General features: G+C 58.2%; 1 protein-coding gene across 1 annotated transcript in view; it reads left to right on the forward strand.

Moving 5' to 3' along the window:
* Positions 1 to 12,748, forward strand: part of TCF3 (transcription factor 3) — an 83,040-nt gene extending 70,292 nt beyond the window's left edge. Inside the window, 7 exon segments of the mRNA XM_031062220.1 lie at positions 9 to 52; positions 675 to 878; positions 2,233 to 2,356; positions 3,090 to 3,237; positions 7,041 to 7,267; positions 7,969 to 8,113; positions 9,038 to 12,748. Coding sequence (XP_030918080.1) covers positions 9 to 52; positions 675 to 878; positions 2,233 to 2,356; positions 3,090 to 3,237; positions 7,041 to 7,267; positions 7,969 to 8,111 — 890 coding nt within the window. The 3' untranslated portion in view covers positions 8,112 to 8,113; positions 9,038 to 12,748.
* Positions 12,749 to 14,538: the final 1,790 nt, after the last annotated feature.

The raw sequence follows: 14,538 nt of genomic DNA on the forward strand, positions 1-14,538 counted from the left end.
GGGCGCAGGGGGTGCCTTATCTCCCAGTTACGAAGGGAGCCTCCACACTTTGGTGAGTGGCACCAAAAATTCCGGGTTCTCCTTTTCTCTCTCTTCCCTCAGGGCTTGGTGGTGAAGGGTTTTTGGGTGGCACCCTCTCCCCTGAAGGCCTGGAATCAGCTGCCTGGCCAGGGATGGGTATTTGGGTAGCAGCAGCTGAGCAGAGCCGAGTGCTGCATCCCTGACCTGGTGTCCCCCACAGCCTGGCCCCCTCCCCTGCCCCATCCCAGGCCCATCCCGGGGCTCTGGCCCAGCCCTGGGGATTCCTGGCAGGTTTTGCCTGCCCTGAGCTGTTCCACTCGTGTGACCCATCATGCCTTTGGGGAATGGCACTGGCTGGGGCGGTTATTGCTCCCCATCCCTGCCCTGTGGCACCTGAGTCCAAGATTGCCACCAGCCATTCTGTAGTGCAGAGCAGCAGGGGACTGCTGGCTTTGTGGGATTGCAGTCATGGAATTGGATTGGAATCATGGAAGGTTTTGGGTTGGGAGAGATCTTAAAGCTCATACAGTTGCACCCCTGCCATGGGCAGAGACACCTGCTGCTAGACCAGGGTGCTCCAAGCCCCATCCAACCTTGGACACTTCCAGGGATGGGGCACTTAACACAGACCTGTCTCTGTCCTGCCCTTCCAGCAAAACAAAATGGAAGACAGGTTGGATGAAGCCATCCATGTGCTGAGGAACCACGCCGTGGGCCAGACCTCTGCCATGGCCAGCAACCACAGCGACATGCACGGGCTGCTGGGCTCAGCACCAGCACACAGTGCTGCCGTGGGCAGCCTGGGCCAGGCCTTCCCTGCCTCAGTCATGGCCCTGGGGAGCAGGCACCCGAGTCTGGTGAGTGTGGGAGCAGTGTGGCAGCTGGCAGGGACACGCTGGGGACACGTGTCACAGGTGGTGTGACGTGGCATTGAGGGGGACGTCGCCTTTGGTGCAGGAACAGCTCAGTGGGGTCAGCCTGGGTCAGGTGCTGGCAGCGTTGCAGGGGTGACAGGCACAGAAGTAACTTCCCATGCTCCTGCAAGGGAGAGCTGAGTCACAGAATCCCAGAGTGGTTTGGGTTGGAGAGACCTCAAAGTTCATCTTGTTCCACCCCCTGCCATGGCAGGGACACCTTCCACCATCCCAGGTGCTCCAAGCCCTGCCCAGCCTGGCCCTGGGCACTGCCAGGGATCCAGGGGCAGCCACAGCTGCTCTGGGGACATTGAGTCCAGGCAGGCAGAAGTGGTGAGAGAGCTGCTCTTCTTTCCCTGCAACATGATTGAAAATCCCTCAAAACAACTTCAAGGCATCCCTGGGATATGCAGGGAGAAGAGGGATCCAGTGGGTACAGGAGTGCCAGGTGTCACCAGGAATTCTGAATGGTTTGGGCAGGCACCACATCCCTCTGTGGTGTGTGAGGGCTCGTTCCAGCTGCAGGGAATGTGATGGATCCAGGGCACCCTGGGCAGGTGGATGCTGGGGTCCCATGCAGGGTCACCTGGGCCCCCCCTTGTCTAGAGGCTGATGACCACAGCAGCACATTTTTGGCAGAGCTGCTTGCCTGCTGCAGCAAGCAGTGACACATCTCCAGTCTCCAGAGAGCCAGCTGTGATCCCCTTGCAGGCTCCCTGGGTTCTGCTCCTGAACAGGGAATGAGATGTGTCCTCTGTAGGCTGCTGCCAGCTGGGGAGTGTCCTGTCAGTCCCCAGCCTGTGGCACTGCCTGGGGGCTGTGGGCTCAGAAGGGGCCCTCACCCTTTGCCTCCAGCCCTTTGGAACCAAGTTCATGTTGCTGGCGTGTCCCTTGCTCCAGTGGCACTGGGGAGGTGGCAGTGGTGCTCAATGACACAGGACACGTGTCCTCTGTGCTGTGCTGGCCTTGCACAGAGGGCAAGAAAGGGCACAGAGGGGCTTTTCCTCGGGGCAGGGGACATCAGTGACAGTGACAGGGGCTCTGGGCTGGGCGCAGCTCCTGCTCAGAGCAGGGAGCTGCAGTGTCCCCAGCACGGTCCCAGGCTGGCTCTTCCCTCCTGCATTCCAGAGCTCCAGGGGTGGGAGGGTGAGGGGAGCACCCAGAGCACCCAGCTGTGCCTCAGCCCGGTCCATGGAGCCCGGGGGTGGCCTGGGGTGACAGCTCAGGTGAATGTCCCCACTGCCTGCTGGCAGTGACACATCCCTCCCTGAGGCTCACTCTGCTCCTTGTGCTGCAGGTGGGAGGAGGCCACCCTGAGGATGGGCTGTCCAGCAACCCCAGCTTGCTCCACAACCATGTCACACTTCCATCCCAGCCCAGCTCGCTGCCGGACCTCAGCAGGCAGCAGGACACGTACAGTGGTAAGGCAGCTCTGCAAGGGGGCAGGTGGGGCTCACCTGTTCACAGGGCTCACCTGTGCCCAGGGTCACCTGCTGGGGGCTGTGGGGACTCACCTGTGGGGCTGGGCCCAGGCCTGTGCAGCCTGGGAGGAGATGGATGATGTCTCTGCAAGGCTGGTGTTTCCTTGCAGCATTCACAGGGCAGTTTCTACCTGGAGCCTTTTCCAGAGGTTTCACAGAGTCCCAGAATGGTCTCTGGCTTGGAAGGGACCTTGAAGCTCATCCCCTTTTGCCCCCTCCCATGGACAAGGACACCTTCCACTGTCCCAGGCTGCTCCAAGCCCTGTCCAGCCTGGCCTTGGGCACTGCCAGGGATCCAGGGGCAGCCCCAGCTGCTCTGGGCACCCTGTGCCAGGGCCTGCCCACCCTGCCAGGGAACAATTCCTGCCCAAGATCCCATCTAACCCTACATGTTTGACCTGTATTTTCCCATTCCCCCTGCCAGGTGTGGGTGCACAGTTCCCAGTGCTCTGCTGTGTAGGTTGGGTTTCCAAAGTGGAGGGTCTGGGAAGTAAGAGGGAGAATGGGGAGCATCAGCAGGGCAGAGGCAGCAGCCTCACATCTTCCCCGAGTGTGGAGCAGCAATGCAGGATGAGTTTGGGATGCCACTGCAGGAGCAGAGCCTGGGGACCCCCCCAGCCTCCTGTGTGGGTCAGGCCCCTCAGGCTCTGCATGCCCTCTGCTCTCTCTGCAGGTTTGTCCGGGGGGCTGGGCCGGAGCAGCGTCTCCTCAGGAACGAGCGAGATAAAGAGGGAGGAGAAGGAGGATGAGGAGAACACGTCGGTGGCAGATAACTCAGAAGAGGAGAAGAAGGAGCTGAAACCCTCCCGGAACAGAACAAGGTGCTCTTTGAACAGGTCTCTCCCTTCACTTTCTCTGTTGCCAGGCCAGGGCTGTTTGGGCTGGGGTCCAGCTGCCAGGACCCACCAGGCACTGGGCTTGGCCTGGTTTGGCCTGGGGTCATCCTGTGGCACAGACCCCCTCAGCCCTGCCCACCCTGGAGCCTGGTGTGGTCTCACACAGCCTGGGCTCCTGCTACTGCCCCAGGGGAAGGGTCCCTGCCACCCTCCTGCTGGCTCCTGTCCCTGTGGCCTCAGGGCATCCTCATGCTCCTAAAGCAGAGGGATGCACCTCATCCCCCACCTGCCTGTGTGGGCACTTGGGGCTGTGCAGGGAAGGAGCCAGTGCTCAGCCCTGGTCAGACACAGTTTGACCCCTTCACTGCCTTGGGCCGTCTCCGCTGTCTGCTTTGGGCTCCTGTGTCCTCTGTCACATCCAGCCAGAGGAGTGGCAGTGGCTCAGGTGGAGTCCTTCAGCGTGTTGGCTGCTCTGCGGCCTTGCCACCAGCTCGGAGACCTCAGCAGGGTGATGGTGCCCAGAGAGGCATCAGAGAGGCAGCACCAGCCCCACCCCTGCCCTGGAGGCAGAGGGCTGCATCTTCCCAGATTCCAGCTGGGGATTGAAGTGTTGGCCTTCACCTTGTCTGGGCCACCCTGCACACTCCTGACAACAAGCTCAGGCCTTAATCACATTGTGTGTTCTTTCTTTGCTGTTTAAAACCAAAAGAAAACAAAAAAGAGGCAGAAGAAGAGCCTTAACTGCGTGTCCCTGCCCGTGGCACAGGCCAGCAGGCCCTGGCAGGGCACACGGGGGGCTCTCATCTCAGTGCGTCACCGTGTGTTTCTTGTCTGTGAGTTGACCAGTGCTGAGAGTGCACACGAGGAATGTCCCTGTCTCGTTCTTATTTTAAACCATTAGTCAAGATGAGGATGAGGAGGACGATCTTCTTCCCCCAGAGCAAAAAGCCGAGAGAGAGAGAGAAAGGAGGGTCGCCAATAATGCCCGTGAGCGCCTGCGGGTTCGTGACATCAACGAGGCCTTTAAGGAGCTCGGACGCATGTGCCAGCTGCACCTAAACAGCGAAAAACCGCAGACCAAACTGCTAATCCTACACCAGGCCGTATCAGTCATACTGAACCTGGAGCAACAAGTTAGAGGTCAGTGAGGGTCCCGGAGTGGTGATATTTTACGTACCTGATCGGCACGGGGCTGTCTGTCTGTCTGTCTCCTGTGACGTGCTGTGGTGCCTCGCACTGTCTCTCTCCCCTGTGGCCTTGGGGACCAACCCAAGGCTGTCAATGTCCTTTTAATTTTTTTTTTTTTGCCTTTTTTGCATCCATCCCTGCTGTTCTCTCCTTTGTCCCCCGCTGCCACCGCGTGTGCTGCATGCTGGTCCCCGTGGGGACGCCTGTGCCATGTCCTGCTTCCCTGCAGCCTGGAGTGCTCAGTGCTTGGCCAGCAAAGTGACAGAAACTCCACTAGAGAATCTCCCAGAGGGGTCCAGCTCTGCCGTCTCCAAGGGCTGCTCTGAGCACAGAGCCCGTTCCTTTCCCCTCGCTGTGCCTGATGGGGCTCTGTGCTCCTGTCCCCCAGCGTGGCGCCTGGCAAAGCCCTGGGGCACGGGAGCTGTGCCAGGGCAGCGGGATGCCCGGGCTGAGCAGCCCTCGCTGCCTGCACTGGTGTGGGAGCGCTGTGCATTCTGAGGCTGGAGCTGCCAGCAGGGCCCTGGTGGCCGCTTTGTCCCCATCCCGCAGTGCATGTGCTCCTGGCCCGCCCCTGCCCCGCCTGCAGCGCGCTCCGGGCAGGTTAACCCCTTTCTCTCTGCAGAGCTGTGTAACACGCGTCGGGGGCTGTGCCTGCCTGTGCTCCTCTCTGCTGGCCTTGCTGTGCCTTGATGTTGGAGTCCTTTGTGCCTCTCTTCAGTTTGTAATTTTTTGCCTTTCATAACATGTATATTTTTTCCTGTCTTCTTTTTTAATTTCCCCTTCCTTTTGATTTTTTTTTTTATTTCAAGTTTTTACTTTTTGGTTCTGTTCTTTCCAATCTCCTACAGACATGCCCCAGCCGTGACCTCTCGGTGGTCCCACTCTACCTTGTACTTGCTGCTCACGGATCCCAGGCAGGACCGAGGGTGGGGCAGGGCTTAGGCAGAGTTGGCACCGTGTTCACTTTGGTCTCCCACGCTTGTCCCTTTTTAAACCCTTCCTGGAGGCAGCCAGAGGTGGCTGAGCCCTGCAGGCTCCCTCAGCAGACAGTGCAGACATGCAGTGTCCCCTCCTTGGTTTGTGCTGCTTTCCAGGAGAGGATCCCACCCTCACACCCCCTCTGGCAGCACTGCCATCAGGTCCCTGTGTGCCATGGGGGCTGCCAGGATCCTCTCACTGCCACAGCAGCTGCAGGAAGGGAAAGGAGGAGACTGAGGAGTTTTAGGCTGGTTGGTGACTCCCAGAGGCACAAGGCAGCTGAAGCATCCCATCCTCACACAGTGCAAGCTGCCAGGGCTGCATGCTGCTGCTGGGGACACGGCTCTGTCCTGCCCAGGTGTGACATCCAAGCCTTGTCCCTGCTGGGGGAGCCACCAGCCAGGACTGGCCAGCAGCAAGGAGCTGCAGCCACCAGCCTGTGCTGGAGGAAGGATCTGGGGTCCTGTGTGGGGGCACAGGTGCCAGGATGGCCCCGTTCCCCCCGCCTGTGCTGTGTGTGCGGAGAGGAGGTGGCAGTGCCAGCTGGGGCAGCAAGGAGGGGACACAGGCAGGGACAAGGCAGTGAGGAGAGGGTGCAGCAGGGCCAGTGGGCAGCCCTCAGTCCCACACAGGCAGTGCTTGCCAGGGAGCCCCTGCTCCCCTTCACACGGCCCTGCACTGTCCGGAGGCTCTCCAGGAGGGCTCTGACTCTGCAGCCCCTCTTTGCTAAAGGCTGATCCCACACGGCTCCCCAGGAGCCCACAGGCTGTGCCAGTGTCAGGTCTCACCCAAGGACCCTCCTCAGATAGGTGTCTTCCTGCAAGAGGTTTTGCTCTGGGGGAGAAGGTCGTCTGTATTTAAATTGGGGCTTTGGAGGGGATGGGCAAGGCCATGGTTCAAGATGCTGCCAGCACAACTTTGCTTCCCCCATCCCTGCCTGTGTTGGGCATCCCTGGGATGCTGTCAGCAATGGGGGCTCTCACAGAGCTTCTGACTGTGCCTGGAAAAAAAATCACCCCTTCTGGCAGCTTTTGGCTGTGTGGAAAGATCTGGATTCAGTGTCTGCCTCCGAGTCTGATCCTCAGAGCAGCTCCTGCTCCCAATGCTGCCCTGGCCCCTAAGAGGGTGCCAGGCCAGGCTGCTCCTGCTGCTGCAGCACCACTGCTCCAAACACCAGCACTGGAAGCTGCAGATGGAATTTGGGAAGGAAATCTTACAAAGAAGGATTTGCTTCCTGCCAAAATCTTTCCATGGGGGACAAACCTGACGTTTTTGGCAGAGAGCCTCCCCTAGTCTTCGAGTTTTCAGTTGAAAACAAATAAGGCAAAATTTTGCAGAGGGTGGAAGGTGTTGGTGTGTGATGCTGCATCAATGCCCACCCTTGCCCCCAGTGGCCCCTCCAGCCCCCCTGGGCACCTGGCCCTGTGCTGGCAGCACCTTCCCTGGGCTTGCAAAGGTGACACAGCCTGGGCTGCTCTGGGAAGCACCCAGAGGAATTGGCTTGGCAAAGTGAGGCCGTTTGGGCCGTTTCCAGTGGACACCCGGAGCACTTCCAGCACGGCAACATAGAGAGCCCCTCTCGTGGCACCCCCTGACTAACCCCTGTGGTGCTGTGAACCCAGCAGTACAGACGAGGCCTTGTCACTGGAGGACAAAGATCTGAGGGACCGGGAGAGGCGAATGGCCAATAACGCCAGGGAAAGGGTGCGAGTGCGGGACATTAACGAGGCCTTTAAAGAGCTGGGACGAATGTGCCAGATGCACTTAAAAACGGACAAAGCACAGACCAAACTGATCATCCTGCAGCAGGCCGTGCAGGTCATTCTGGGCCTGGAGCAGCAAGTACGAGGTATGGTACCGCTGGCAGGTGCATTTCGGGGCCTGTCTCTCCCCCCTGTCTCTGCATGCTCCTGCTTCTCTGTCCTGACTCTGCTTTCTGTCTGAGCTGTGTGTTTGCAGCACCAGCAGCACCTCTGGCTGCTGAGCTCTCCCCAGCCCTGGCCCAGGGTAGATTTGAGGCTGCTCTCTCTCTCTGCTCATGCTTAATATTATTTTGCACCTGGATCCCATTAAACAGCTTTGGAAAATTCAGTCCTCAATTCTGAGTGCTGGCTGAGGCACTTGGGGGTTCCTGTAACAAGCACATGGAGATGCCCTGGCACAGGGTGCCCAGAGCAGCTGTGGCTGCCCCTGGATCCCTGGCAGTGCCCTAGCCCAGGTTGGATGGGGCTTGGAGCACCCTGGGACAGTGAGATGTGTCCCTGCCCATGGCAGAGGGTTGGAACAAGATGGACTTTAATATTCCTTCCAACCCAAACCATTCCATGATTCCATGGTGAAGTGGGGGTGCAGCTGGGCCTGGGGTTCTGCTCGAGCAGGGGCCTGGCAGGGTCCTGCAGGGACTGGGGCAGCAGCGAGCGCTGCAGGAGCTCATCTCCTCACACAGGCCTGCCTAGCATGGTCCCCTCTGTCCCTCTGGGGTGCTGCTGCCAGGGGTGATGCTGGTGCCCAGACTGAGGTTGCTCCCCTCCCTTGCTGTTTTGGGCACAGAGCGCAATCTGAACCCAAAAGCCGCCTGCTTGAAGCGTCGGGAAGAAGAGAAAGTGTCTGGAGTGGTAGGAGACCCCCAGATGACACTGTCAGCTTCCCATCCTGGTCTAGGAGACGGTCACAACCCTGTTGGACACATGTAAAGGTACTGTTCCCCACCTTTGATCCCACATCCCAGCGTGGGTCCAGCCCTGTGCCCGTGCCCTGCTCTGCTCTGGCTGGTCAGCCCCGCTCCCTCAGCAGCAGCCACAGCCCTGCTTCATTTCCCTGAAATCAATGACCTGCATGTGTGCAAGGCCTGGCACAGGATGCCCAGAGGAGCTGTGGCTGCCCCATCCCTGAAGTGTCCAAGGCCAGGTTGGAGGGCCTTGGAGCAACCTGAGATGGTGGGAGGTGTCCCTGCCATGGCAGGGGGTGCAATAAGATGAACTTTAAGGTCTCTTCCAGCCCAACCCATTCCATGATTTTCTCTCTCTGTGTGTCACATGCCTCATGGACACCCAGAGCCTCTGGCCCACAGGAGAGTGCAGCCCCATAGCAGGGATGGGGGGTTTGGAGCTCTCTGGGTGGGCTCAGCTCTGCTCTGCACCTCCCAGTCCTGCCCCAGTTGGCTACTGGAAACCAGCAATTCCTTTTGCTCGTGGTTCTATGAGAGGGAATGGGCAGGTCCCAGAAATGCCAAGAGAGTCAGAGAAGGTGAAAATCCCCTGGTGAGGCTGTGGCAGGAGCAGGCTCCCATGGGCTGTTCCCACTTTTAAGGGACCCTGGGAGCATCTGAGCAGTGCAGAGATGGTGGGTGGGGGGATTGAGCAGATCCAGGAGTGGTGGGTCAGGAGCTGATCCCATGCAGTGCATGGAGAGCACACAGTCCCTTGGTGTCCCCTGCCCCAGTGGGTGCCTGGGGACAGCCTGACCAAAACAAAGGCAAAGCTCAGCTGCAGCCCTGCCCAGCCCTGCAGGGACTGACAGCCTTGGGGCCCCCTGTGCAAGGAGCACAGTTTTATTGTCATTTGGGCTTCTATCACTTCAGACTTCTCTTTTTTTTTGTTTTTTTTTATTTTATTTGTAGATCATTTTGTTCCTCTGGATACAGAGGTCTGTAGGAAGAAACCCTCGGTGTGACCTGCAGCCCTGTTGAACCATGAACTGTAGTACTGCTCATACTGACACACGCAGCCGGATCCTGGCGTGACGTAAGGAGTGGAAAAAACACTTTGTCAGAAACAAAACGGAAACAAAAAATTGCCTTAAGTATAAAGTGCAGAACAGTCAATACATATCACTCAGTTAGGAGGGGGTGGCGTGTTCTCTTGGCTTGTTCACAAGCAGCCAGCAGCAAAATTGTGCCTAAGCTTGGTATTTCTTTTTTAAAAAAAAAGAACATTAGTTATGAGATTTTTTATGTAGAACAAATAGCAATGCCTTTTGGTTTTTTTAGCTTCTTTTGCATATGTTTTGTAAGCAACGAAAATTTTTTTTTTTGTATAAAAACATGTCTTGTACCCTCCGCTTTTCTGCTGCTGTTTCTATAGTTAACGTTGCATCTTTAGGATCAACCAGAATATTAAAATTGTATTAAGAGAGACTGGATATAAAGAGAGGAATTCTCAGATTCGGCTCGGAAAGCCACTAAAAGCGAATGTAGCCACAGTGAGGGAATGTTCTTCCTTGCCTGGCTTGTACATGACAACAAACAAACTCATGTGCTGAATTCACCATCTCTTTTCTTCGGCCACTTCTGATTTGGGAAAAGGAAGTTAAACAGCAAAGCAGTGGCAGCAGTGCTCCCCTCCCCGGGCAGTGACTGCGGTGCTCGGCGGGGTTGCTTTGTTCCCGAGATGCCCCCGGGGCAGAGGATGTGACCATGGCTGTTCTGAAGGATGAGCTGCTGGAAGAGCAGCCCCGGGTGGAGGAGAACCAAGGGACTGAGGCGCTTCCAGGTGAGCAGAGCAGCGAGGGACGCACAGGGAAGCGCCTGTTCCCACGGGCCAGAGCTGCCAGAGGCACTTCCAGGAGCAGCACTGAACAAAGACCAAGTGAACAAAGCTGCAGCACTGGGAAGAGGCAGAGGCAGCCGGAGCAGCAGTGGGACCAGGAGACTGGGCAGCAGCAGCAGCAGAGGGTGCTGGAGGCAGGGAAGGAGCAGAGACCTGGCCACTCCAGCCTGGGCAAAGCCCTGAGCAGCTGCAAGATCCCTTCTGGCACTGGAGCCATCAGAAGTGCAAAATGCTGGTTCGGGGAGAGGGGTGGCTTCACACCCCGCTGTCACCTGCTGTCACATCTCCCAGGCATCCCTGGAGGCAGACTGAGCTCAGCACTGCCACGGGGTGGGAGTGGCCACCTCACCTGCACACGGGCTCCTCTCATGGCACTGGGAAGGAGGGCAGCAGGAGCTCCTGTCCCTGTGCTCCAGCAGCCAAGCTGGGCCAGCTGTCCCTTCACTCCAAGGGATTCCCAGTTACTCCAGACCACTCTGGTGTCCCCAGCAGGAGGAGGATCCCTGGCAGCCCCTCTGGGTGCCCTGGAGGTGTGGAGCAAACAAAGAGGTGCTGGGCAGTGCTGCTGCAGCAGCCGCTCTGGAGATGGCCATGGAAAAACATCCACCAGGAATTTACTCTTGTTTCTTCCCTCTCCTTCCCCTTGTGAAACATTTTGTGCCTGGTTCTTCCCAGCTCTGCAGGGCCCAGTCAGGCAGGATGGTGCATGAGACATGGCTGCTGGTCTGGGGGGATGTGGGGAGCTCCCCTCTCCCCTGCAGGCTCCATCTCTCCCTGTGCTGCTCCAGCCTGGGCTCCTGGGGAAGCTGTGTTGCTTTGGCACGGGGAAAGGGAGGGACTGGCACACAGGATTAGGTCCTGTGGCACTTCCCAGCAACCCCAGGCTCTTGGCATAACCTGGTGCTCCTCCATGTGCTTTGTGCTCTGGCAAGCCCTGCTGGAAGCGCTCAGGGCAGTGCTTATCTCCCAGCCACACCTGGGCACTGTGGCCTCGGTGGCAGCTCCAAGCTGAGCCACTCCAAGTGCCAGGGCAGGATGGGGCTGTCCCTGCTGCCCCTGGCCCTGCCTGGGGCTCCCCAACATCCAGCCATCCCTCTGAAGCTTTTGGGTGCTCCCACCAGTCCTTCTGCATGGTGAGACCTCAGCAGCCCCAGCTCTGTCCCTGGGAAGGGCAGGAAACTCAGTGGTTCCATAACCCAGGTGCTTCTTGCCTGTGTCAACAGACACATTTTAGCCTAATCAGCTTGACAGGTTACAACATTTCCCTCCCTGGGGCTCCTCTGGGTGCTGAAGCAGTGGGCAGGGAGATGGATGAGGTTTTCCTCCCTGTGTGACAGCCCTGACTCCCATTCATGCTCTGGAGTGCAAGCTGGAGGGCTCAGCAGCTGCTTTCTGTTTCATCCATGAGAGTTCCTGCTCCACTGGTGACAGTGCTGGGGCTGCAAAGTACCCACTGCTCAGGGGTCTTGGCTGGCACAGTGCCCCTGTCCCAGGGCCAGGAGGGATGGAGCAGTGTCCCAGCCCTGGAAAGCTTGAAACCCTACAAAAACTATTTAAAAGTGGTTCACAAACCCTTTGATTTTGCCCCAAGAATTGGAGGTGGCAGTAATGGACAACTGGACTTAAAGGGACTAGTCAAGAAAAATCCATAAATTCAACAAAATTGGAAACCTGAGAAGATTTGTGAGTTGTTCACAAATTTGCTAAACTTCTTTATCCCCTCCTAGTCCTGCAGGCCAAGGAGGAATCCTGATGAGCCAGAGCCTTTCTCACCATCCCTGAATCCCCAGGCATTGCAACAAAAATGGGGCTTTTCAGCTGAATTTAGGTGGTTTAAAATGTTACTTTGATAGCAAATCCAGCCAACGTCCTTCCATGGCAAGGCTTGGGTGAACATCCTTGAGCAGAAGCCCTCAGAGCCAGGGCTTGGAGAGATCATCTCAGAAGCACAATGTAGGGGGTGGCAGTGCTGTCCCTGGAGCTGCCTCGATGGCACAGGGTGACAGCTTTGTGTGCCAGCCCAGCTGTGTGTGCCAGCCCAGCTCAATGGCACCTCTGCTTTCAGGTGCTCAGGGAACAATTGGGAAGAGCAGCAAGGAAAAGTTCCTTTGTCTTGCCAGTGTGTTTGGCTCAGTGTGAACTTGGTGCCTGTAACCTGCCAGGGAAAGTGGCTTTTCTAAAAACAACCACTGCCAGGTGCTGTCCCCAAAATCCCACCAGGCCAGCCCTGAAATGTCACCCTGTGGCAATGAAACTCTTTAGGTGTTGTGGTCAGCGAGGGCCAGGTCTGCACCCTCCCCAGCCCACAGCTCTGCTCCATTCCACTTGGGATCTTAGAGATCCCCAGACCTGCTCCTGTGCCTGTGTGTCCCCCACAGCAGTGGTGCTGCCAGGAGAGGTGTCACAGGGGTGACATGCTGTATGGTGCCATTTATTCCATTTTCTCCTTCCTCTCTCAGCCTTTGCTTGCGTGGCTGTTCCTGTGGGCACGTGCCCTCCTCTTTGGGGGCCAGTGAGCCCCCCCAAAGCTTCCTTCATCAGATGGGGGGCTGCCTTCCCTTCTGTGCAGCTTCTAGTTCCTCTTTCCCCAGGCTGCCTCGGTGAAGCAGCAGAACTGGGACACTGCCATGGGACATTTCCTGTGTCCCCAGCCCAGGGGCCTCCTGTTGCCCCGCTCAGCCAGGCCCCTGCCTCCCTGCACACAAGCTGTGCATGCCACAGGACTGGGGAGCGTCTGGAATCCAGTCTATGAACAGTAAAATTGCAGATTGTTTTTTCTCCCTTTTCACGTGCTTTTTCCCCAGAGCAAAGCAGCTGCAGCCTCCCATGGGTTGGTGCTCAGACAGTGGTGGCTGCTCCTGCTCACAGCCCAGAATTCCAGCTGTGTGGCACTCACCCCTGCCCTGACCGCTCAGATCCCCTCACAGCCCCAGCCAGCAGCTCCTGGGGCTCTGCTCCCCTGCTTCCACAGCTACCCCCAGAGCTGGGCTGCAGGAAGGATGGACTCAAGCTGTGGTTGCCTCAGGCTGTAATTCCAGAGTCAGGGCAGAAACTGCTCTCCAATGTCCTTTGTGTCTCACCAGTGCCCCCACTGAAGCCAGCAGAGCCTTTGGGCCCTTGCTGGGTGGTTCCAGTTGTGGGGGCTCGAGAAACAGGAGGCTTTGGAAACGCCCAATCCCCTGCACCCCTTGAGCTTTGCTGCCAACTTTGTGGCCAGTGGAACCAGAGTTCTTCTTGCAGGCCCTGCTGTGCTGTAGTGGGGAGCCTGGGCCAGCTCCAGGTCCATCTCTGGGCTCTGGGAGGTGAAGCAAAGCTGGGCCAGAAGAAGCTTTCAGCCCCCACCTGCAGTGCTGGCTAACCCAGAGCAAGCCCTGGCCACTGGACTCCCCCATTCCTGCCCAACACCAGCAATAGCAAGGCCTGTTTTCTGTACCCCGAACTTGCACAAGGTCTTTGCCCTGTTAAAAATCCTATGCAAATCTTAGCCCCCTCCCCTCTCCCGGGGCTCTGCAGATCCCAGCCCAGCCCGTTCTCTCTGCTCTTTGTGATTCCTGCTCCCTGCTGCCCTCAGGGTCCAGCTTCATTCTTGGCAGCTCCAAAAGCATTTTGAGACCTGTGCTCTGGAGCTGGGAGGGGGCAGATGAGACTGTAGGAGCACCCAGCTCGTACTGAGCACTGAACTGGAGGGGGCAGGGCCTGGTCCTGGGGCTCCTCCATGCACCCTTCATCCTCCTGTGCCTTCTGCTCGATGCTGGTGGGGCTCTGCCAGCATCCCTCATCCCCCAGCCCCCTGAAAGGAGAAGCTCTGTTCCACCTTGCTGCTGCCCAGACTGCCCTGTCCCAACACCTGAGCCTCAGCCTTGGCTGGGGCTGCTCTTCCTTCAGCCTCCTCCAGCCTGCAGGGTGTTTCCCTTCCTCCCATGCTCCCCAATCTGTCCAGCCAGCATCTCTGAGCTGTTTCCCTTTGCAGAGGGGCAGCCCGTGCCAGCAGCTGGGGTGGGTGCTGCCAGTGTCCCACAGCACAGCTGCCTCTCCCTGCCCTTGGGGTGCTCTGTACTTTGACTTCCAGGACAATTCAGCCCTTCTGGGGAGCCAGCACTGCTGTGCCTTGGCCTGCAGGACTCCCAGGGGGAGGGGGGCTCTGCTTAGGAGGGTGGTGCAGGCTCCTCGTGGCCTTCTGCCAAACCTTGTGTGTCCATCTGCAGCCCAGCTCCAGGCCAAGGGCACTCCTGTCATGGGTGTCCACTCTGGTATCTCTGTTCCCCTGGCTTTGTACCCCTCCTGCTCCTCAGGGCTCCCCATTCCCACCCTGGCCCAGCCAAGCCCGTGCTGTGCTGGAGGGTGAGGCTGTAACACTCACCCTGAGACATCTGAGCTCAGCGTGGCTGCAGCACCAGCCTGGGAGAGCAGAGGGGTTTCTGCTTCCAGAGGAGTGTCCTGGTACCGAGGCCTTTGGCCAAACATCATCCCCGTGCCCTGCACCCCTGGGTTGTGCCCTGCACTCCTGGGTTGTGCCCTGCACCCCTGGGTTGTGATCTGCACCCCTGGGTTGTGATCTGCACCCCTGGGTTGT

The sequence above is a fragment of the Geospiza fortis genome, unplaced genomic scaffold (assembly GCF_000277835.1).
Source record: "Geospiza fortis unplaced genomic scaffold, GeoFor_1.0 scaffold254, whole genome shotgun sequence".
In the NCBI taxonomy this organism is placed as follows: Eukaryota; Metazoa; Chordata; class Aves; order Passeriformes; family Thraupidae; genus Geospiza; species Geospiza fortis.